The sequence below is a fragment of the Thermomyces dupontii genome (genome assembly GCF_041956625.1).
Source record: "Thermomyces dupontii strain NRRL 2155 unplaced genomic scaffold VTN31scaffold_9, whole genome shotgun sequence".
NCBI classification, from domain to species: Eukaryota; Fungi; Ascomycota; class Eurotiomycetes; order Eurotiales; family Trichocomaceae; genus Thermomyces; species Thermomyces dupontii.
Window position 1 is genome coordinate 349,838 of NW_027192315.1, and position 23,568 is coordinate 373,405.

The 23,568-nt window shown below is 55.5% G+C and overlaps 8 protein-coding genes across 8 annotated transcripts; 5 read left to right on the plus strand and 3 right to left on the minus strand.

The window, feature by feature from the left end:
- Positions 1-1,487: 1,487 nt before the first annotated feature.
- Positions 1,488-3,601, plus strand: VTN31DRAFT_7316 (uncharacterized protein; the record flags this gene model as incomplete). Its single annotated transcript, XM_069408024.1, has 5 exons — positions 1,488-1,676; positions 1,783-1,952; positions 2,031-2,160; positions 2,220-2,588; positions 2,654-3,601. 5 exons carry the CDS (start codon positions 1,488-1,490, stop codon positions 3,599-3,601), a joined length of 1,806 nt encoding a protein of 601 aa, XP_069257814.1.
- A 193-nt stretch (positions 3,602-3,794) lies between these two features.
- VTN31DRAFT_7317 (uncharacterized protein) lies at positions 3,795-4,495 on the minus strand (the record flags this gene model as incomplete). Its single annotated transcript, XM_069408025.1, has 2 exons — positions 3,795-3,824; positions 3,875-4,495. 2 exons carry the CDS (start codon positions 4,493-4,495, stop codon positions 3,795-3,797), a joined length of 651 nt encoding a protein of 216 aa, XP_069257815.1.
- Positions 4,496-5,463: 968 nt separating this feature from the next.
- On the plus strand, positions 5,464-8,266 carry VTN31DRAFT_7318 (uncharacterized protein; the record flags this gene model as incomplete). Its single annotated transcript, XM_069408026.1, has 4 exons — positions 5,464-5,645; positions 5,705-5,778; positions 5,838-5,989; positions 6,050-8,266. The coding sequence occupies 4 exons, from the start codon at positions 5,464-5,466 to the stop codon at positions 8,264-8,266; spliced, it is 2,625 nt and encodes an 874-aa protein (XP_069257816.1).
- A 495-nt stretch (positions 8,267-8,761) lies between these two features.
- Positions 8,762-11,784, plus strand: VTN31DRAFT_7319 (uncharacterized protein; the record flags this gene model as incomplete). Its single annotated transcript, XM_069408027.1, has 3 exons — positions 8,762-8,894; positions 9,006-9,060; positions 9,174-11,784. The coding sequence occupies 3 exons, from the start codon at positions 8,762-8,764 to the stop codon at positions 11,782-11,784; spliced, it is 2,799 nt and encodes a 932-aa protein (XP_069257817.1).
- Positions 11,785-12,055: 271 nt separating this feature from the next.
- On the minus strand, positions 12,056-12,915 carry VTN31DRAFT_7320 (uncharacterized protein; the record flags this gene model as incomplete). Its single annotated transcript, XM_069408029.1, has 3 exons — positions 12,056-12,337; positions 12,401-12,490; positions 12,559-12,915. The coding sequence occupies 3 exons, from the start codon at positions 12,913-12,915 to the stop codon at positions 12,056-12,058; spliced, it is 729 nt and encodes a 242-aa protein (XP_069257818.1).
- Positions 12,916-13,499: 584 nt separating this feature from the next.
- Positions 13,500-16,324, plus strand: VTN31DRAFT_7321 (uncharacterized protein; the record flags this gene model as incomplete). The annotated part of the gene is made up of 5 exons (XM_069408030.1): positions 13,500-13,528; positions 13,602-13,688; positions 13,767-13,893; positions 13,953-14,127; positions 14,199-16,324. The coding sequence occupies 5 exons, from the start codon at positions 13,500-13,502 to the stop codon at positions 16,322-16,324; spliced, it is 2,544 nt and encodes an 847-aa protein (XP_069257819.1).
- A 1,465-nt stretch (positions 16,325-17,789) lies between these two features.
- VTN31DRAFT_7322 (uncharacterized protein) lies at positions 17,790-19,161 on the minus strand (the record flags this gene model as incomplete). Its single annotated transcript, XM_069408031.1, has 7 exons — positions 17,790-17,826; positions 17,888-18,001; positions 18,059-18,393; positions 18,449-18,790; positions 18,844-18,997; positions 19,048-19,063; positions 19,110-19,161. 7 exons carry the CDS (start codon positions 19,159-19,161, stop codon positions 17,790-17,792), a joined length of 1,050 nt encoding a protein of 349 aa, XP_069257820.1.
- A 312-nt stretch (positions 19,162-19,473) lies between these two features.
- On the plus strand, positions 19,474-22,471 carry VTN31DRAFT_7323 (uncharacterized protein; the record flags this gene model as incomplete). Its single annotated transcript, XM_069408032.1, has 3 exons — positions 19,474-19,690; positions 19,759-22,339; positions 22,387-22,471. The coding sequence occupies 3 exons, from the start codon at positions 19,474-19,476 to the stop codon at positions 22,469-22,471; spliced, it is 2,883 nt and encodes a 960-aa protein (XP_069257821.1).
- Positions 22,472-23,568: the final 1,097 nt, after the last annotated feature.

The following is a 23,568-nucleotide window of genomic DNA, read 5'->3' on the forward strand; positions in this document are numbered from 1 at the left end:
TAACCTAACCGAGTTGGCCCTAGCGGCGTTTGTGCGGTCTTGGCATTTGCCCGCCTTCTGCACTTGGCCACTCTCGGCCCTCCGTTCCGCTACAAGGGAAGCCTGGGAAAAAAAAAGAAAAGATTCCTCTCGCATGGCAGATGCTGGGAAAAGGGGGGAGACCAGTCATTTCGCATTTGCTAAACAAACTCCACACAAGTCGATAATGGGCTCGACGATCTTAAATCTCCAAAATATGGCAATGCAACAGGCTGGTTCGCAGGCCCGTTGCCATCCTGGTGGAATGACTCGCTGCTCTTCAACCAGGACCTCCGCTTGATTCAAAGAAGAAGTACCATAATCACAGATTTCGTGATCGTGTTCCAGTAGTCGTTGCGTGGCCATGGTGTGGTGAGGCAGATGCGATCCTCGGGAGATCGGCCGCCGGAGGGGCGGAGGAGCCGATACGTGATGCCCATGCAGAGCCGGAGATCAGATCCAAAGCACCAGAACGTCCGCAGGAAGTCGCTTCGTGGGCATGATTATCAGGCTGTGGTTGCACAAAGAAACATACACAGATATTTTTCCCTCCCAGAGAAAATCATGCATCGATTCGGATTTATCTAACTAGTGCAAATAGTTCGCTCCCATCAGACTATGCGGCCGCTGCTGTCGCCAGGTTGGTGCATGGTTTTGCGCCGTCAATGGTCTGTGATCAATTGCTTTGCGCGTGAACAAGCCCGGTGGACCGGGTTTGGTCCTCGACTGCAGTTTCGCTTAGGGAGCAAGATTGAGCGCTGCTCAGTTCAGCCCCTGGATGGCAAAATACATCAGTCGAACCTCATCGGCTGTTTGCCGGTTGCTCGATTCCGAACACGCCGTCTGCTTGCATCGACCTTTGCACGTTGAAGGTCCGAGAGTTTTTCGCCGGTGTGATGATCATGTCACAACTATTTGCAGACGGCGCTCGATGGAGATAGCACCGGAAATAAGCCTGGCTGAAAGTGCAGTGCTTCTTTTGCTGCATCTTCTCGCGATGGAGCAGACTTGTCAGCTTTTGTGTCTGGCTCGTTCGCACGGATATCCGGTGCTGCTCGCTGGGAGGCCGAAATCCTCCGTGGACGCTCTTCCCCGCCTTCGGAAATTCTTCACGCAGCGAGACGGTCTCATTCGCCTTGGGGAAATGCAGTTTCGCGGGTTTTCTCTACAATTCGCGTGTGATGGCAGCATATTGCACCGCCAGACGGCTTGGTCGCAAAGAATCGCAACACAAAACGATTTGGAGCGAGATTTCAGATCCAGACATTGATAGAAATGCACAGAATCATGTCCTGGAGTGCCATGCTGGCCAACTATGTCATAGGATGTCGCTTACATTAGATGCCGAGCGTATGATAGCCGCGCTGCCGTAGAAATTGGTCCACCTCCTTTGAACCTTGCCCATCCCCAAGCTGTTGCACCCTAAACTTGTCCACCCCCAAACCACCACCAAACCCCCATGCGCAATCATGTCGCTGTCGGACTCAGATATATCCTCGTTGTCGTCGGTACCGACGACGGACGATGAGATGTCGCTGGATTTCGAGGCGACGCCTCCCATCACCAAATACTTCAAGGAGGAGTCGCCGTCACCACCGCCGACACGCTCACCCTCACCACCACATGAATACGTGTTAGCGGACAATCCAGATATTGCGGTAAGCCTTTGAAACTGATGCGGCGACGCAAGAAAAAATAAACGCGTCGTGGCTTTCGGTAAAACGCGCTTTTCCTCACTAACATGGTCATTTCGGCCGTGCATAGTTCATCGTGATGTTCCGCGCGCGTTTCAGTGACGTGTTCCCCAAATCCGTGCCGCATTTTGGTCCGCAGGATATTGAACGAGGTGTGGAGGGTCCAACACCGGGAGAGAATGTCGAGAAGTTGCTCTGCGCGTTAATCGGGTTGGTGCTGAACCGGAAGAAAGAGGTCGAGTATGGTTACCCTTCAGCGGGCTCTCTCTTCCTGGTGTCGGAAGCATGACGCTAATATACGCCGTGTGATGGCTACAGGAGAGGGCATTATCAGCGTGCGCTGGAAGATGCAATCGCGGCACACTCGTCACAATGGCCGCGGGCGTGGGAAGGGAAGAATCCGCTGCATGGCGGCAAGACGTTTGCTACAATGAGTCCCGAGGAGCGCGTACGTTGATGGCTACGGGAGAGACACAGATCAAAGAAGATTGTCTGACATTCTATTAGTTGAGTCTTCTCCGAGCATTGATCCTGTGGTCCTTGTCATCGTCCGAGGCGGTCCAGGCCAAGATCAAGGAATGCTACAAGCAACAGCGGCAGGAAGGTGACCTCAACCAACCGCTGTCCGTGCAGCCATGGGGTCGCGACGAGCTCAAGCGGCGATACTGGTTGATCGAGGGCCAGGATGACACGTATTTCCGACTGTACCGCGAGAGTAACCCGGCGCTGAAGAACCACACCTGGTGGAGCGTGGCCGGGTCGATCCCGGAGCTCAAGAGCGTAGCTGAGAAGCTGGCAAAGGAGAAATCGCAGCATTCGAAAAAGCTGAGTGAGAAGATCATGATGGCTATTCCTCGGTTTGAGGCGGGGGAAGAGGTATGTTCCGAACACCGCTACTATTCAAAAAGGCAAAACGAGAATGGTGCTGAACTGTCCACTAGAGGAGAAAACGCCGCGAGTACCGTCAGGCCAGAAAAGCAATGTTTGCGCGCCCGGAGCCAGGGTTTTCGCTCTACGAGGGCCGCACCCGGGGCAAGCGGCTCAAGTACACCTACTCTGATGACGAGGACATCTTCTCAGACGACCCGCGCCCTACGCGCAGGTCAGCACGGAATGCGGCTGCGGCTGCGTCTGGTGCGGGCGAACAACCTTCGGGTCCCGTGTACACAGCCAGCGGTCGGCGGGTTCGAACCCGCTACGGCGGTATCTACGGGGAGAGCCTGGTAGGGAGCGGGCAGCGCTCGGACGGGGACGCCGCCGACTCCACGGAACTGAGCGAGACGGGCCGTCCGCGACGCAGCACACGCGCGACGCGGGCGAACGGATTCGCCAGTGATTTCCTCGACGATATCCGCGATGACTCCGAGCCGGAGCCGGAGCCGGAGGGAGATGATGAGTGGAAGGGCGACGACGAATCGGCTGACGAGTTTGAGGGCGACGATGAAGTGGACTCTGGGGACGCCGATTCTATGATGGATGGTGTCGGAGGGAGGCGAAGTCTCGTTGTGCAGTTACGGTATGGCAAGGGGCGAGACGTATTCGGACAACGGCAAAACACGGAAAAAGGCACGGAAGGTGCTACGGGTGATGGACCGACGGCAGCAGAGAACGGGCCTGGGGCGTCGGAGGGCGGTGGTGACGAGGCTGTTCCGCAAGTAGAGGACCCGCCGTGTCCAGAGCGGAAGACTTTGGAGCTGGTAGGAGTGCACGTTCCCGTGCCTGCAAAGCCCACGGAGGCATCGAGCAATCAACCCGAAGCTATGGCCACGGATCCCGGGCAAGACCACAGCCAGATTGGGATCAATGCTCATGCGGGACCCCCGCCCGGGCCTCCAAGTCCGTCCAAGCTGCCAAACGGGGGCATTGAACCAGAGACCACAGCACATTGATGGGACTTGGAAAGGAATTCTGTCATCACGGCGAGAATTGGATTATCAATTGATTGATAGACGGCTGGAGTCTGCACATAGAGGATGATTCAAGACTGCCCATTGAGCATAACCCTACGATGCCTATTATACATTCTCACCGGGGACAACGCCATGAACTCCATGCAGATCAGATCCCAGGAATCGCAAATCCTCATTCATGCGTCAACTTGGTCGTAAAAAACTGTGCCCGTTAGTCTTCCGAACCTACAAAGTAGAAGAAAACAAACTCACATCCGGCAATTCCCTCCTCAACCCAACCTTGGCACCACTACTCCCCCACTGCCTCTGTTGTGACGGAGGGGGAGGAATCTCCCAATTATTCACCCGATACCACCACCTCCTTATCCTCGTCCCGAGGGAATTCCCCTGCATCGCCGCCCCACGATTCCAATACCTCCAACCGGCCAACGCCAGCGTCCACAGCGTACCCTGCACCAGCGGCAGGAGAACCTGATCACGGACGGTAATCCAGAGCACCCGCTGCCAGGACTCGGCGTGCTGGATGCTGGCGAGGTAGCTCTGCTCGAAGCGCAGGTCTGGTAATGGGGGGAGATTCGGACGGTGCCGCCGGGTGGGTTTGAGGACGTGGTGGTCGTCGACGAAGGAGGAGGGGATACTGGCTGTCTCGACGTTTTTGTCGTCTTCTACTTCTTCCTTGACTTCGTCGTCGACGTCGTCGCCGCGTTCCTGATCGTGGCGGCGGTGGTGGTGATGATGGATGTGGGTGGTATGGTGAAGGTCGGCGGCAGTCGGAGGGTTGATGTCATGCGTCGGGGAGGGGTGTCGATTGACGGAGGCGGTTTGAATGGTCTCCGCAATGTTAAGAGCGGCATTGGAGGGTAGATCGGACATGGTGGGCTGCTCGATGGACGAGAAGCTGTGATGATGGTGAGCATGTGCCAGATGACGGAAAAGGCGGAGAGTGGAAATGAGGGCGCCTCCTACTCTTCGTGCTTGAGCTTCCGTGTCGCTTGGGTTGATTCTTGGTTATTCCGACGATTTGGACAGTACGGGTTGGATATCGATCCTCTGGTCACTGTTTGCTGGAATTGCCCTTGGTGGTGGTGAAGTGACTTTGGTTTATTCACGGGTAGTAGGTAGTAGATCAGTGCACTCCACTAAATCTCGCTTCATGGTTATTTGGGCCAGAAAATAGAATTAAGACTGTCAACCAGTGAGTTCAGAATCAGCGAGATTTACTGAATCGAATTGACTGGGCTACTGACTGAGAGTATTCAAAGTAGCTGAGTTGGAGTCTGCACCTCTCTCTCCATCCATGCCCGCCTAGCGAAGGCACTGTCATAATTCCGAGTCCCTTAATCAGGGAATACATTACCTGGACACAGTGCCACTGCGTCTTGCTAACACTGAAAACGGTCATCCAGCAATTATTATTTCCTCGCGGACAGTCCCGGTCGAGATCTGAAGCAGTGGTGGTTTGGCCGAGTTTCATATACACTCGCTTGGCGGGACTTGAAGCAGCCCGAAACACACGCCATCGTCCATCGTGGCACAACTCACAATCTTCGCATTCAAGAACTGGAAAATATGCCTCACCTCCGCAGATGATCTTCTTCACTCGGTGAAATTCGGCTCGCAGCGGCCCGACGGCTTGTTTTTGTTTCTTTGTCTTCTTCATTCGACCGCATCGCGTCGGCCTCAAGCGGCGCTGCCGGAGCTTCACGCCGACTTGACGAACCCCTCCAGACCCAACTGTGTCTTGGGTCACGAGCCGACTCACAAACGCTGCATGAACCGATAAATCTTGCAGAATCATCATGCTCTCGCCTTCTTCCTGACTTCCAAGATCCTCCGTCGCCATGCTGGCTTCGAAGCCCTACCAGGCCCCTCTGGGCGGGCCGTCCTCCCACGCTTCCTCCTCGTATCACTCGGCATCCTCGCACAAAACCACGACCGTGCCCTCCTCGAACAACTCCTCGCGCCTGACGAGCCCGACCGGGTCCGTGTTCTCCGACTCCTTGGACGAGTTGGACTCCGTGAGGTGCGCATGGCCGCTTGCACGTCTAGGGGGTGTGCATGAGCTGACGACGGCGGATCCAGATCCTGGGATGAGAAGAAGGTTGCCGACTGGCTGCACAGCGTCAAATGTGGCCAGTATGAGGGTCTCTTCAGAGGTACCGTCATCTCTGTCCAATTCTAAACTGTGCGAGAGCGGTGTCTGACCCTCACCCAGCAAACCATGTCAACGGCGACAACCTCTTGGAGCTGGACCAAAAGATCCTCGCGGAAATGGGGATCAAAAAGGTCGGCGACCGGGTGCGGCTTTTTGTCGCGATCAAGCAGCTTCGGAATAAGGCGATGCTCGAGCGCAAAAAGCGCAACATGGTTCGTACAATCCCCCACCAACAGTCATGTTCGAGTCGATTGCTGATAACTAATCGCCAGGAGTCGCTCGCAGCATTGGAGCCCACCACATACAACCCGTCCGCATCCGATTCCTACTCGACGACGCCCCGAGCTCCCGGCAGCAGCCGGCTACATCCCTCGGCGTCCCCCATGACGTCGGACACGGACCGCTTCCCGCATAGTGCCCGCAAGGACCCGTACTCGGGTTCCAGCCGGAGAGTGGGCAGTCCGGTGGATGCTCCTCAGGGTTCCAAGAATCGCCATCTGAGGCAAAATCCTAGCGTCGACGGCCCGACCATGGGCTTCCTCCCGCCCAATTCGCCTTTGATCCGTGTCATCTATACCGGGGGCCAGACCAAGACGCTGAATGTCAAGAACTGCAAGACGCCGGAAGACGTGATGATTTCTGTGCTCAGAAAGCTACAGTTGCCCGAAAATCACTACCGAAACTACTGCTTCTACGTGCTTGACGGCCTGGAGCCGGATCCGACCCACTGCCGGCGCGTCAGCGATGCGGAGTTGATGAAGCTCATCGACGGCTCCAACAAGTCCGAGCGCGGGCGGCTGATTCTGCGCCGAATAAACAGTGGCGAGCCGGATGCGGATGAGCTTCGGCGCGCTTCGCAACTGGCTGTCGAGGAGAGCCAGGCGACGCATCTGAACGCCCTAAGCAACTCCAACTCGTTAAACCAGCTCAAAATTCAGCAGCTAACGGGCGAGTCATGGCACAACATCAAGCAGCCCATCTCGCCATTGTCTGCGGAGCGATCGAAACATGCACATGACGATCCTGAGCCGCGGCCACCACCACCGCCAGAGCGGCAGACCACATCCAAGTTGCGCTCCTTCTTCGGAGCCCGACCGCCCAGCGAGATGATTATCCACGAGCTGCCCTCGTACTTCCCGGCCCATCACCGCGAGGACATTGAAAAGACGATGCGCATGTCCGTTCGACGCTCGCAGCGGTTGAGCCGGGCAGCGAGCCGTTTGAGCGTTGTGAGCAACATCAGCGTGGCCTCGAGTCTCCGGGATGCGCCGCCTATCCCGAGCATTGCGGACACGTGGCTCTCTGGCAACAACACACCCAGGGGGGCGCGACCGCTGTCGGTGGTCAAACCGCAGCTCCCACAAATGGCGTATGGTGACTCTCCAAACCGACCAGTGGGGACACCGTCCATCATCGAACCTGACCGCAAGTCGTACATCTCGATCGATGGCGCATCGGAGGTGGCGGCGGAGTCCGCGTCGACCCAGCGGAGCTTCCTGGATGAGACGCTGAGTGTGGCGGCGACCGATGGTAGCGCGTCGCTGAACGAGCGGCTCAGCATGATGATCACCGAAGACGGCGAGGAAGAGGACACCGGGCTGACGGAATTCCTGGCCGGAAACAACTTCGCGCCCAAGAATTGGATGAAAGGCTCGCTGATCGGCGAAGGGTCGTTTGGCAGCGTGTACCTGGCGCTGCACGCCATCACGGGCGAGCTGATGGCCGTGAAGCAGGTGGAGCTGCCGTCGGCGGCCAAGGGGACCGAGTTCGACAAACGCAAGAACAACATGGTGTCTGCGCTGAAGCACGAGATCGAGCTACTGCAGGGCTTGCAACACCCCAACATCGTGCAGTACCTGGGCACATCGGTGGACGAGCACCACCTGAACATCTTCCTGGAGTACGTCCCCGGCGGCTCGATCGCCGAGATGCTCAAGCAGTACAACACCTTCCAGGAGCCGCTGATCAAAAACTTTGTGCGGCAGATCCTGGCGGGCCTGTCGTACCTGCACAGTCGCGACATCATCCACCGTGACATCAAAGGCGCCAACATCCTCGTCGACAACAAGGGCGGCATCAAGATCTCCGACTTTGGCATCTCCAAGCGTGTCGAGGCCTCGGCCATGCTCAACTCCGGCGGCGGCGGCGGCGGCAAGGGCCATCTCAACCGCCCCTCTTTGCAGGGCAGCGTCTACTGGATGGCCCCCGAGGTCGTCCGTCAAACGGCCCACACCAAAAAGGCCGACATCTGGAGTCTCGGCTGCCTCATCGTCGAGATGTTCATTGGCTCCCACCCGTTCCCGGACTGCAGTCAGCTGCAGGCCATCTTCGCCATTGGAAACAACCAGGCGCGTCCGGCGGTGCCCGAGAACGCCAGCAAGGAGGCCCGCGAGTTCCTCGACGCCACGTTTGAGATTGATCATGAGAAGCGGCCCAGTGCGGAGGAATTGCAGCAGTTTGCATTTTTGGCGACGCCGGTCATTCCATGAGTTTAATCTACTACAACGGATTTTTTTTTCCCAGAGGACTATGTATGAGTACGAGTCAAATGACTTGATTGAAGATTCGGAATGCAATGCATGGTTTGGCGATATGGTTGTTTGATTCTCTGAGCATGATTGTCATTGTCGGTGCCTAGCTAATGCAAATACTGTTTTTTTCTCATTTCTTTTCCAAAGCGAAAAATCAAAAAGAGCGTTCTTCCATTCTTTCCTCGAGAGTACTCCGTATAGTCATTGCGGGTCTAGTCTCAATGTAACCATCGAGCCTGAAACACGTGACTTAGCCCTACTCACGTGACAACTCCGCAGACATTCGATCCCCTCATTAGCCCGTCCTCCCCACAGCCCTAACTGGGTCCTCCCTTCCCCCCCCCCTTTTTTTTCCCCGCTTCTCTCCTCAAACATTCACTGCGAGCCCTCGCACTTGATGCCTGAATTTGGATAACTGTTATCATAATCAAAAAACCAAAAAAGAAACGTGTCATGGATGCCGACCGTGATTCTTCTGGCAAGGTGCGCAAGAAAGCTACGGCACCGCATCGGAAATCCTTGACCTGCGAATATTGCCATCGCTCCTTTGCCAGGCTGGAGCATCTGCAGCGCCATCTCCGCACACGTTAGTCTCTCACTTCCCTCGAACCCCCGGCACCCATGATGGAGTCCCCTTATGCTGCTTCCCCCATAAAATCGTGGATCGAGGTGGTGGTGGCTAAATCTCCGAATGCAGATACCAAGGAGAAGCCGTTTTCGTGCGAGATTTGCTCCAAGTCGTTTGCGAGGAGGTATGCCCGCGCATGCTGCATTGGTCGCATGGCCTGTGCGCGCCTTTTTCTTTGTTTGATCAATCAACCACCCCCCCCCCCAACCAGCTAACTTATCAACTCCTGGAATTCAGTGACCTGCTTGTTCGCCATGAGCGCCTTGTGCATCCGACGGAGGCCGCCGCTCACCGGGCGGAACGGCGCGGTGCCAGTGATGCCCGCCGCAACAGCAGCAGCGGCGGTGGTGGCCGTGGTGAAAATGCCCGCCGCAGTCCGCCGACAGTCACACAGCAGCAACAGCAATCGCAGTCCGACACCCGCATGCTCGACATGTCCGATCCCGTGTCGGGGGCCGTCCAGCCCACGTCCATGCAGCCGCCCGACGTACCCGTGCATCCGACACCGCCAATGGTCGAGCCGAACCAATTCAATCCCCCTTCCTGGGGCTACGACCTGAACCTGCTCTCCCATGCCGCCAGCCATGTCGCACTGGAGAATCAGCAGGAAATGTCCCTGGACCCCGTCCGCAACAAGCCCATCAACGGCGCACAGCCAGCGCCGCCGGCGGCGCCGCTGTCGCAGCCCGTGTCTCAGCAACAAACACATCACCAACATCATGAAAAGTCCATCTCCGACTCGTATGGCGTTGAACCTTCCATCCTCGACATGACCGATCTCGGTGACCCCGTCCAAGACTTCACCGTCTTCCTGGAGAGCGTCGGCTTGTCGTCCGACTGGGACTCTGGTGTGTTTTCCAGCGTCGAAACCGAACCAATGCTGTCAACCGCCCTTTCCTTCGAGTCCAAGCCGCAGATCCGTGAGCTGGGCAGCTCTACTACTTCCCAGCCGCGCTTCAGCACCGATATCCTCAACGAACAACCGCGCAACTCGACTACGGAAGAACCCCCGCCGTCATTCTCTAACTTTGGCTCCCGCCTGCCATCCCTGCAGCCTGAGCCTCAGGAATCGGAGGAGCGACAGACGTTGCTGGACGAGCATGTTGCTCCGCGGCCGGCCTGGGATATCTCCAACGCCGATCGCCAGCTCTTCGTGTCCTGTTTAGAGGAGTTCTCGCATGTGCTTCCGCGCGGCTTCGTCCCACCATCGCGGCACGCTCTGTCCCGCTTTCTTGCGGGTTACATCAACGGGCTCAACGAGCATCTTCCGTTCGTCCACGTTCCGACGTTGTCCATTGCTCGGATCCCGCCCGAGCTGACACTGGCCCTCGCGGCTGCAGGCTCGCATTATCGGTTTGAGAACGGCAAGGGCATTGAGCTCTTTCATGCGGCAAAGGCCGTGCTGCTGGAGCGTCTGCGGCGGCGAGACTCCAAGCAGGTGCCCCACCCGACGTGGAACATCTACGTGTCGAGTCCCGTGTCGCGGGGTTCCACGGTGGTGTCGAACAGCGCCAGCAGCCCGTTCCAGGCGCCGAGCCTCCCACAATCGATGGATACCATGGGAGGAGCATACCAGATGGACGAATCGGACGCCCACATGGAGGTGATCCGCACCTTCTTGCTGTTGACGGTTTTTGCGTCGTGGGAGCGACATCCGGAACTGCTTCGGGAGATCCTGGCCCTGCAGAGCACCCTGGCGAGGCTGGTCCGCGAACACGGTCTCTCGGAACCGCCTGGCGCGGGCTCGGAGAGCAACCTTACCTGGGAGGAATGGGTGCGGCTGGAAGGCAACCGGCGCACCAAGCTCATCGTGTACTGCTTTTTCAACCTGCACTCCATCATGTACAACATCCCACCGCTGATCATCAATTCGGAGCTCAAGCTCAACATGCCGTGCTCGCACGACGTGTGGAAGGCCAACACGGCGGCGCAGTGGCGCCGGTTGTACCGGGCGCGGCGCACGCAGACAATCCCGTTCCAGGAAGCGTTTGCGAAATTATTTGTCAAATCACCGCCGTCGAACTCGTCGGCCGCCACTTCGACCCCGATCTCACCCCTGGGCAATTACATCTTGATCCACGCCATAATCCAGCAGATCTTCTTTGCACGACAGCTGCGACTGTCGGCGCCAATGTCTCCCGGCACGAGCCTGCGCCCAGAGGACCTCGCGGTGCTGGACGCCTCGCTCAGCTCGTGGAAAGCCGGGTGGAGGCGAACTCCCGAGTCGAGCATCGACCCACAGAACCCGGCGGGCCCCATCGCCTTCACGTCGACGGCGCTGCTGGGCCTCGCCTACATCCGACTGCACGTGGACCTGGGCCCCTGCCGGCACCTCGAGAGCCAGGACCCGCAGATAATAGCGCGCTCGCTAAAGGAGTCGCCGCCGATTGCGCGCAGCCCCAAGCTTATCATGGCGCTGCTGCACTCCGCGCACGCCCTGTCTATCCCTGTCCGTCTGGGCATCGACTTCGTCGCCCGCACCCATTCGTTCTTCTGGAGCATCCAGCATTCCCTGTGCAGCCTCGAGTGTGCCTTCCTCCTCAGCCGCTGGCTACTCGCCATCCCCGCGACCCACAATGAGCAGAAGCTCTCTGATCACGAGCGCAAGCTGCTCCTCTGGATCAAGAGCATGATGGACGAGACGGACATGGCCATCGCACCCCCGGCCGAGGGTGGCGGCAATGCCACCTCTGAACTCGACTTCATCCGCGATCCAGACCGGGTCAAGCAGCTCAGTGTCGCTGTTGTCCGTGTCTGGGCCCGCACATTCAAGGGGAATACCAGCTGGGCCATTGTTGACCTCATCGGGTCAAGTTTAGAGGCCTATGCGGATTTGCTCGAGAACTGATTTTTGTTGGATGACTTTTACGGAAGTATGGTCGTTATGGCGTTGGTGGGTGCGTCTGTTTCGTTCGATGTTTGGGAAGGTTACTTCTGGTCATGATACCTCTATGTATATTTTCTCATAGTGATGAGATGATCTCGAAACCGCCTTGTGCGTGCATCATTATGCCGAGATGATGCGTTTGGTGTGTATGTGTATGCCTGTGCGTTTGGTCGCCGTTAATCGGGATTCAATGATCCATGTCCATTCATCGCTTACATTGTGCAAGCCTAACTCATCGGCCCGCTCTCTTTTGGACACTGGTAGGTACAAAGCGTAGCGCCGAGAGGGATGCACTCAGAGACTCCTCCACATCCATGTTTCCATTCAAGGAGGATTGCTGGCTGGTGTTCTCCTTAGGCGTCGATGACACCACCGAAGTCCGCCGATTCCGTAACCGTCCTTCCTGCGGCGAGCGAGGCGCGGAAAGGCGACGATTCCGTTCCTTTTGCGGGGACGATCGCAGCAGCGAGCTGTGGGCATCAATCCCCTCATTGACAATAAAGAAGTTATATGTCTGAAATGCTCCGCACCGTCAGCTCACACATCCCATCAATGAAGGGTCAAGATTCGAAAATACCCGAGGGAACATGTGCTTGTCAATCAGGTGCCTGCGTCGTTTCTGAGGCGTCGAACACTTCCGATCACACCCCTCCACGAAGCAGCTATACTACACGCGTATACCTCGATAGTTAGTCCCGGATCTGCTTGAAATGAAAGGATGCTAGGGGGTACTACCGTTTTCTCCCCCCTGGCACGCCGCGCAAGCACCAGCGAGTCATGATTCTCCTCGATATGCAAGTCCAGAAACCGTGACGTGGGGAAATTCTTCCCGCATTGGCCACATCGGTTGACGTGCGCCTGCTGGTAGTGGATCTCATATTCCTCGTATGTCGCGAAGGGGACCGCTTCCCGGTGCGGCGGGAGCGTGCAACGGATAACGGCCTGCGCTGCGGCCGACCCTTCGAACGTGGGATCGAGCGTGTTGATCTTGGCCGGCGGGGGAGTTGCACCCGGTGTGCTTGGTCTCGATGATGCCTCGGTCGGTGTGTCGGGGGTCGACGAGAGAGAGTCTATCCGCGAGCGCTTCGCCATTGTGGCCTGTATGGAGAAGTACAACAACTGCTGGTGGGAGCTTGCAGACTGTTTCAGGTTCTAGGGGTGTCAAGCGGCGCTTGCATAGTGCTTAGAGCATGAAGAAATATTGCTACATTGAAGATCCCTGATGCTCTGCAAATCTGTATAGTATACACAGTCGACAGTCCTCGATTATTGAAGTGGGCAGGGTGATCATCCCAAGCATGTGATGGATCTAGCTACGTCATGCGCCACAAGCTTACGATTAGTAACTTGCAGTTGGAACTAGGTTATACCATAACAAGTTAGTCTAGACATCACTAGCCACAGCAAAGCCACATCCTATCTGATCGAGAATCTCCATGTTATCTGTGCTTCGATAATTGTTCCGCTTCGTCTCGTTGGAGCGAAGAGACGCTCGTCTTTGTGCCCGTCACTCTCCCGGCCCTCCTCTGCCAGATCGGGTCACTCCCTCGTGGTCGCATGTAGCGATCATTCTGCCAATCATCCTGATGGCTCGTTCGTGGTGTTGGCGACCGCAGCCCTTGAAGCCAGCCATTTGACCGGCGAGGTGATTTGCGACGACACTGCAGGCCTGGAACATGGCGACATCGTTTGACGATGCTTGGCAGTGCGTATTATCTGCTTGCCAATTTGACTGCGTTAGGTTTCAACTAACCGTTCCTTGCGATTGCTTTCTCCAGAACCGCGCTCCAAGCTGAACAGGCTCTCCTGAAGGTGCTCGCCGAAAATGAACCGACCTTTGCGGATATCTCCCATTACATTGGCGAGTCTGTACCCCTAGTTTGATCCGAGCCGGCGTGACATGGTCCTGACCAGTGTCCTCTGTATATTTTCCCGTGCTTTAGGTTCCGCGCTTCTTGCCAGAATGCCATCTTTGCTGATTTCGTGACGGCCCACGCCCACGACGTCGAGGGTCGGCTTTGGGACGCGCATATTAAGATCAATAACCTGTTTCGCAGAGCATTTTCCAAGGTTAGCCGACTGCATTGTTCCCGGCTGTTTCGCGTAGATCTAATACCCATCGTTCACAGTTCGAGACCCCAAATGGTGCGAAGAAGGTCGTCGAGAGGCGCAAACTGGGCAAGCATTTCTTGGACTTCATCAAGTCGAGTCAGCGATTCTATCGCGGCTATATCCAGCGTCTGTCGTCGCGTTTTGGCGGAATCCCCGAGTTGGAGCTTGTGGCGCGCTCGTTCCATTTTCCTGGTGAGACCCGCATTGGACTGCAGCGTGTCGGCGTTTGATTCGCAATGTCTAACGTCAAAACCTATGATCAGATGATTTATCCCTTGAGCCGCGGCTCGATGTCGACGACGCGCTGCGCAAGCTTGTCCTTACCTCCTGCCACGCAACTCTGATTCGTCTGGGTGATCTGTCGCGCTACCGCGAGACGCAGCTGGTGACCAAGAATCGCAAATGGGGCCCCGCAATTGGTCACTACGATCTCGCTTTGAAGATCTGCCCTGACTCTGGCGCATCGCACAATCAATTGGCCGTCATTGCATGGGAAGATGGTAGCCATCTGCGCGCGATGTACCACCTTTATCGGGCTGTCTCGGCCCGCAGACCACACCCGACGTCTGAGGGAAACCTCGAGACTGAGCTCCGAAAGGTGTTCAAGGCCTGGAAAAGGCAGCAGCTGATTCTCGAGGAGGATACAGGCGTGCCCAGCAAGGCTTTGATACCTTATTTTATCTACCTCCATGCTCGGTGTTACAACGGAGTAGATTTCCCAAATCACGATGAACTGGAGGGTGAAGTCATGAACCAATTGGCTGTTGACCTGAAAGAACGGTCCCTCGATGGAGCCCTCCAGAAAATCGTGCTGATCAACATTGCAGCCGAGGCTTTCGCTCACGTCAGATCGACCAGAAAGACCGGCGAGGCTGAAGCAAACGCGCAAGGACAAGCCCAAACAAACGCCCAAGCTGCGCGCCAGTTTTTCCAACGCATCAACGTCAAAACATTCTTTACCCTGCTTCAGGTACTGCTAGCTGAACTGGAGCGATCTATTGGCGGCGAATCCGAAAACAGAGCCGAGAAGGTCACCGTAGTTGCTCGCCGAATTCTGCCCGCGCTCCGCAACTACAGCTCCTGGCTGCTCCAGAACGTCGACGCTCTGGCCGCGCAGAGGCAGGACAAGGAGTCGCCGCTGTCGGTGCAGATCAAGGAGTTTTGGAAGATCTACGCCAACACGTTGACGTTGCTAACGTCTACATTCGACGTGCCCAACCTGCCTGAGATTGACTACCTTCTCGAAGAAGACGAAGACACGCTGGGGTTCACCCCCCTGATGGGGGAGGCGACCAATCGGCGGTACATGACCGAATACTATGAAGGGTTGAAACCCAGGATCGGGAGCCCCGGAATCGAGAGGATCCATCCGAATCAGGAGATGCTTTTTCGAATCCGTGATTTTGTCATCGACGGGCTGGACCTCGTGATCGGTGAGCGAATCCCGGTGGCCCTTGTTGACGAGAACGATCGCAAGATCTTCATTTACAAGGAGGAGGATTTGCCGCCGGCACAGTTTTTCCACAGCCCGCAGGTTCACCAACCCCCATTATCGTCGACCAGTATCAGGCGGGAAGACATCCCGAACGCTGGCCAGCCGGGCAAGAACATGGATGCGCGCAGTGCCTTTGGCGGTTCACAGTCGGCCTCAGTGTCGATGTCGACCAACATGAACGGCATCGTCGAGGGGGTGGCACGACTAGTCGAGTCCGATACGTACGAATCTGCTCCGCCAATGACGGACGGGCCCGACTTTCTCAAAGACACCTCTACTGTTGCCGGACCGCCGCCGGTACCCCGTGCCCCCGGGTTTACGCCTCGTGACCCCAACGGTCCAGCGCCCCCCGTGCCACCAGGACTTGGACCGCGGGAAGAGCCACAGCCAGCACAATCTTACACGCCCCGTCCTACGCTCCCAGGCATACATACCATTTGGAGCACAAACTACGATTCGACACCGGATAAGTCTCTATCAACTCACGGATTCCCCGCAGCCTCGGGTACAGGCCCACGACCGTTCGGATCGCTCGACTCGCGCCCGCAGACCACCGACGAACCAAGCCCCAACTACCTGGAGCTCCAGCGCAGCCTCTCGCAGCAACGCCGCGGGATCGACCTCCGTCCATCGACGACGTTCGATCCAAGCTCTTCCTACCCCTCTGTCGCTGCGGCGCCCAGCGCGCCCCAGACGCACCATCTGTACGGTTACACCCAGTACTCCCTCCAGAGCACGTCGGACAAATCGTGGGCCGACAGGGCGTTTATCGCATCTAGCAACATTCCGCCGGGCTCCGGGCCCTCGAATTCACAGCTGCGGTCGGGCCATGAGTCCGCAGCGCGGTATGGGGTGATCGGGCAGCAGACTCCGTCTTGTGAGCAGGGTGGTTGATCGATTTTTTACTGCATACTGTTTACCATTTTTTCTTTTTTTTTTTTGCATTTTGATCTGATCTAATGGATCATCGGGCAGCATACGATTGCTTTGCTCTTGACCGGGTATGCGAGATTTTCTCCACGCGGGCAGCATACGATTGCTTTGCTCTTGACCGGGTATGCGAGATTTTCTCCACGCGGGCAGCATACGATTGCTTTGCTCTTGACCGGGTATGCGAGATTTTCTCCACGCGGGCAGCATACGATTGCTTTGCTCTTGACCGGGTATGCGAGATTTTCTCCACGCGGGCAGCATACGATTGCTTTGCTCTTGACCGGGTATGCGAGATTTTCTCCACGCGGGCAGCATACGATTGCTTTGCTCTTGACCGGGTATGCGAGATTTTCTCCACGCGGGCAGCATACGATTGCTTTGCTCTTGACCGGGTATGCGAGATTTTCTCCACGCGGGCAGCATACGATTGCTTTGCTCTTGACCGGGTATGCGAGATTTTCTCCACGCGGGCAGCATACGATTGCTTTGCTCTTGACCGGGTATGCGAGATTTTCTCCACGCGGGCAGCATACGATTGCTTTGCTCTTGACCGGGTATGCGAGATTTTCTCCACGCGGGCAGCATACGATTGCTTTGCTCTTGACCGGGTATGCGAGATTTTCTCCACGCGGGCCGGGGCTAGTCGATCGCATACATTGTGCCCAGGCCCCTTCTTTATGTTTTCCCTTTCTCTCTGCCTGATGTCCTGAGTGGACGTCAACACAGCGCGAGGAAGATGTCATTCCACCTACGGAGCGCGACGCGATCCCGTCCTTGACCAATGCAGTCGATCCCGCTCCATCTGTCGTCTGTCAGAGGGTTGTATCCCCCTTTCCCTTGGGCCTAGGGCACGATGTCAACGACATACCCAAATCCGGTTACATGGGGCACACATCTATTTCTCAATCTATCTTTCCTGTATTTCTATCTGATTCTACGTGGAGGTTGGTTGCTTGCTTAGTCGCTTAAGGCCAGAGTATCTTACTACTTCTACATAGTAGTTGGTCCTTTTTTTATTTTTCTTTCTCGGAAGATATTGTCCTCTTTTCTGGGTCGTTTCAACGTTGTTGTTATTTTCCATTTGTTGACACAACTGTTCCATTGATTTTACCGTAACTTACATGAGAGAAACAAGATTCCATCAACATCAATGCATGGATTTTGATTGACAAAACTCAAAGTGGGTAGTAGATCGGGTATATGGGTTGAATCATTACCACTCTAACAGATCATCGATCATATCGTCACATCACATCAAAATGTTGAATTGAATGCAGCCATTCCAACCCAGCTTCTGAGACCTTTCCGAGATCGATTCCTGCGGTGAGGTATACCCAATGGCATCTCCAGGGGGGAGAATCAGATCGGGCTGGATCCAACCGGGCCGGAGAACCGGCGCCATTTGCCGGGGACAACATGAAGCAATCTACTGCTTGGTGTATGTCTGCTTCGGGAATGGGTATCTAAAGAAGAGTTAATAGGACGTGGGTGTAATATGGTGAAGAAAATGGAGGGAGTGCTTACGAAGGACCGAGCTCCTGAATGCTGAGACTGGCGAGCCATTGGCCCATGTCGATGCTCTCGTCCAGCGACTTGCCCTGGACGACGCCGGCAGTGAAGCCGCCGGCAAAGGCGTCTCTGTGACGTGGATCTCGCGTTAGCCTTGACGGAGTTTATAGGTTTCGGAGAACCTACCCCGCGCCATTTGTGTCGTTGATCTTTTCCTTGGGGATTTCTCGGATCGGGCATTCCTTCACCTCGACGCTCCCGTCTTCCTTGGCCGCTGCGGTGATGGTCGGAAGCGTGCCCTGCGTGACGATGGCCACGCGTGGCCTGCTGGTCTTCTTCGGCAGAAGGGCCAGCTTCTTCGCGATCTCCGTAATGTCCGTCGTGTTCCACCCGTGGCTCTCCGCATACGACAGCGCCTCTGTCTCGTTGCCGATGAGGTAGTCTGTGTACGGAACCACGGAGTCAAGCTGCTCCTTGAAGACCTGCGGAATAAAAGGCGCCGACAGCGACAGGATAAAGGTCTGCGGAAACACGCCTGGTTAGGGTATTTTCTGAGCTGAGACTGAGAAGTCAAACCTTGTTCTTGGCTGCGGCTTCTTCTGCCAGCGCCAGAATCGCCGGCACGCACACCGTCAGATGATATCCGCCGACGTAGTACACCTTTGCCTTCTCAACCAGCGACCAAACGTGCGGCTGCTTCAGATGGTCCAGCTTGTACTCGTTCGCAGCCGCAAGATGCGTGACCATGCTTCGGTTATGGCCCGTAATGATTACGCCGCATTTGCCCGTCGGATGAGTCTCGTCCACACGGTACTCGGTGTGCACCCCGGCCTTTCGGCAAGTTTCCTGAAGGATCTCGGCGTATTTATCTTTGCCAACGCAGCCGATGTAGACCACTGAGTTCGGAGGCAGCATGTACTGCACGAGATCAGTGATTGAAAATAGCAAAGAAAAGCTCTTGGCCGGTTTACCTGGGCACCACGGGCAGTGTTTTGCGCTGCCCCTCCGGCAATCAGTTTGGCATCGTGGTTCTGCAACAGTTCCTCATAGAGGCCCATGTGCTTTTCCTCGGCCAAAATGGCGTCGTTGGCCTTGAGATCGTACTTCTTCAAAAGCGCCTCATCGCTGTAACTTTTTAGTCTTCGATTCTTCCACAACTTCAGAGAATGGCGTACCCGACACCCTGAATGTCTACGATTGTCAGTCGCAATTGGGACATCAATGGCAAGATCCTTACCGAGGAGAGGGTTCTCCAAGCACAGCAGAGGGTATTCTCCAGTAGCAGCCATGGTGATCGAGGCCACAAATACGTCAATTGAACAGTCAGAAGCCTGACCTGAGAACACAACAATGCTAAATAGTACTCCCACCGGGCACCCGCGGGGCTTATGAGGGGACCAGGGCTTAGTCAGCAAAGCTGGTCGAAGTTGGAGCTCCCGTTCTTGGCGTCCATCGGCAAAGCCCCAGCAGAACGAGTACAGGGCGGTATGGAGAGGACGGTGTGCGGTAAACAACGATCGACAACAGCTGATCGTAGGATCTATACCTCCATATCCTGCTTGTTCACGCTATGATCCTGCCCTTCTAACGAGAGCGCACCAATGGCGCTTGATCAGGCCAACGGCTACGTGGCGCCGAGCAACCTGGCCGAGCCCTCTGATGCCTCGTTGCCCATCTTTGATGTCCAGCAAGTTCAGCTCCAGTTCCCGGTGGCGTCGGACTTTGTCGCTGCGCAGGTCGCAAATAATGTCCTGATTCTGGCGCTGGCTACGGGGAGAATTCTCCGGATTGACCTGGACAGTCCGGCGGATATCGACGGTGAGGAGAGACAAGTCGCGGTTTCGCCAAAACTCAAACCAGAAACAAGACTGACAAGCGAGATACAGATATCGACCTCCCCAAGAAACCAGCTGAGATTGGTCTGATTCGTCGTCTTTTCCTGGATCCGTCCGCTTCTCATTTGCTCATCTCCACCACCCTCGGCGAGAACTACTACCTTCACACAGAATCCCGTCAGCCCAAGTCGTTGTCGCGGCTAAAAGGGGTGTCGATTGAGAGTGTCGCTTGGAATTCCTCGTTACCAACTGCCTCGACCAGGGAGATACTGATCGGCGCAACGGATGGAAATGTGTATGAGGCATATATCGAACCTTCAGCGGAGTTCTACCGGCGGGAGGAGAGATACGTAACCAATGTGTATCGGGCTCCAGATGCGCCTGTGACGGGAATCTTTGCCGAGTCGCTAGCGGGGAAGCCTGATCAACGATATGTCCTGTTGTCCACGCCGACAAAGCTTCTCGTCTTTGCCGGTCACATCGGTCGACACTCCGGAGGGTCCGTCTATGCGGAGTTGTTCCAACGTGGGAGCCCGGCCGTGCACGAAGTGGCAAAATCCCCTCGGCCAGCACCGTCGTCGCTGAAGATCTCTCCCCAGCCCGATGATCACCGTCTTGAAGGCCAGCCTGCTCCGGAGCGGTGGTTTGCATGGCTCTCTTCACAAGGTATACTCCGTGGGTCCCTCGACCCCGCTCCAGATGATCCTGCGTTGTGGTTGGATCATGCTCAGATGCTGCCCCGATCGATGTTTCCAGCAACTGAATCGGCCAGGGGAGGGAAGAAATTGATCCAGGATCCAATCACAGCGATGACATTGACTCAGTGGCATGTCCTCGCTCTGGTTGAGGGGCGTGTTGTTGCCGTCAATGCGCTCAGCGGCGAAATCGTCCATGACCAGAAAGTCCTCGAACCTGGGCAGAACGCCTTGGGCCTGCTTACCGATCGTACAAAAAACACATTTTGGTTGTTCACACCACATGAAATCTTTGAGATTGTGACGCATGATGAAGACCGAGACATTTGGCAAATCTTCCTGAAAGAGCAAAGGTTTGATGAAGCATTCCAATATGCGCGAGATGCGGCGCAAAAGGATGCTATCGCCACTGCGTCTGGTGACGACTTGGCAAGTAAAGGTAGATTCCTCGAAGCGGCTGTGGTCTGGGGGAAAAGCAGCAAGAGCTTCGAGGAAGTGTGTTTGACCCTCATCGACAAGGGCGAATCCGATGCCCTTCGAAAATATCTCTTGACGAAGCTTGCAACGCACAAGAAATCAGCGATCATGCAACGAACGATGATCACCAGCTGGCTGGTGGAGGTCTATATGGCGAAACTCAACGCCCTGGACGACATGGTTGCCACGAGGGCTGAGCTTGCGGAAGGAGTAAGCCAGGATCAGTCCAAGGAGCAGCTCAAGGCGGTGCGGGCCGAATTTCAAGACTTTATCACCAAGTACAAGTCCGATATCGATCAGAAGACGGCCTACGATATCATCAGCAGTCATGGTAGGGAGGAAGAATTACTCTACTTTGCGACCGCTGTCAACGACTACAGCTTTGTTCTGTCGTATTGGATCCAGCGGGAGAAATGGACCGAAGCGCTTCAGGTGCTGCAGAAACAGACCGACCCCGAGGCGTTCTACAAGTACAGCACCGTGCTTATGGCGAATGCCGCTACCGGTCTGGTGGACATTCTCATGCGCCAGACCAACCTCGATCCAGAGAAACTGATCCCAGCAATGCTCAGCTATAACAGTACCGTGAACGTCAGCCTCCGAGAAAATCAAGCTGTGCGGTATCTAAACTTTATCATCGCCAATCACCCGCGCCCTCCGGCTGCAGTTCACAATGCACTGATTTCTATATACGCCTCAAGTCCATCGTCTTCTGAAGCAGCGCTTCTCACTTATCTGGAGTCGCAGGACCCGCCACAGTATGATGTTGATTTTGCGTTGCGGCTGTGTATACAACACGAACGCGTAGAGTCGTGTGTCCACATCTACAGCAGCATGGGGCAATACCTCCAAGCCGTCGAGTTGGCGTTGAGGCACGACAATATCGAACTTGCGGCCATCGTAGCCGACAGACCAGAGGGCAACGACAAGCTCCGGAAGAAACTCTGGCTGCTCGTTGCCGAGAAGAAGATTCGACAACCAGGAACTGGCATCAAGGACGCGATCGAATTCCTGCGTCGCTGCGAACTACTCCGTATCGAGGACTTGATCCCGTTCTTTCCTGACTTTGTTGTCATCGACGACTTCAAGGATGAGATTTGCAATGCCCTGGAGGAATATTCGCGCCATATTGATACTCTCCGCCAAGAGATGGACAACTCGGCGCGAACAGCGAGTCAAATCCGTGCGGAGATCGCGGCGCTGGACAGTCGTTATGCTATCGTTGAGCCTGGCGAGAAATGCTGGCTCTGTTCGCTGCCGCTTCTTAGTCGGCAGTTCTTTGTCTTCCCGTGCCAGCACGCCTTCCATAGTGATTGCCTTGGGAAGGAAGTTGTTGAGGGTGCTGGGGGAAAGAAGCGGTACATACGAGACTTGCAAGCGCAATTGAGCAATGAGAGTACTACTGCAGAGAAAAGGGAGAAGATCGTCCGGGAGTTAGACTCAATCATCGCGGAGGCTTGGTAGGTTCTCTCCAACGAAATCGTCGTACTTTTGCTGATCCGTGTAGTGTGCTATGTGGCGACCATGGCATCAAACAGATCGAGAAGCCCTTTGTTACTGCAGATGACGATGTTGATGAGTGGCGAGTATAATGACACTTCATACTACTGTAATGCTGTAATGCTACGAGGACATATCCAGGCAACTGCTGCCGGAGTATGTGCTGAGTTGTTTATTGTTCTTGGTTTCCTATGAGTCCATACCTAGTGCATGTATTTTGAGGCGCTGTAACGATAATACTTGACAGTCACGAAGGACGATCGAACGTGAGAGAGGGCTGACCATGAGACGAATCTATTTACGCAATCGAAATGCGAGTTTTGAATGGCCTCCATGCAATCCTTGTTTCATTCTGAACCAAAACAACATCCGCCGCATTGCGGATGTGCTCAATTCCCATTGTCAGTCATGATTTGTGTCCATGCCTGATCTCTTGAACCCTTCCAGGGGCCAGAAACTCGTTCCAGCCGTTGGGTCGCCTTGGGCTTCCTTCGTCGTGCATCGTCTTGCGCGTTCTGCAACGATAACACTGCTTTGCCATGCTGTCGATGCTTGTGTCGGACTTGCCGATTCCAGATTGTAACGCGTTCCGTACTCCGTAGAGATCCAATTTTGGCTATTTCTCCCTTTCCTGCGGCGTCTTTCCAATGACAGTCAACTGAAAATCGAGGATAAAAGCCAAATTCCGTCTAGACACAAGTACATGCGACCATAGGGTGTGGAAAACAGGGCTTCCCGTCCGCTCAGCCGTACTTAAGCCACACGCCGGCTGGTTAGTAGTTGGGTGGGTGACCACCAGCGAATCCCAGCTGTTGCATGTTTTCTTTTTTTTTTTTTCTTCCTATCTTGCTCACACTGACTGGAGCAAATAAGAAACACATATTGTCGACGGGCTCCTGAGACTCACATGTACTCCGTGCGCTGTTGGGTTTGAGGAGGAAATCCGGAGAAAATGATGATGACCACCCTGTATGGCGGCTTGCGAGAGGTGCGTTGTTTGGAAGAAGCCGCCACAGAGCGAGTCAATCAAGCGAGGTTGCGTCTCGTCACCGTCACACGAGAATAGCGCTGGTCCTACGATGAGGGAATCATGGAAGCCAATAATACTATGAAGGTAAACAACAAATCGATTCCACACTGTCGGTTGTAGTTCGTACTCCGTAGTTCGTACAGATATCAGCGCCGTTGA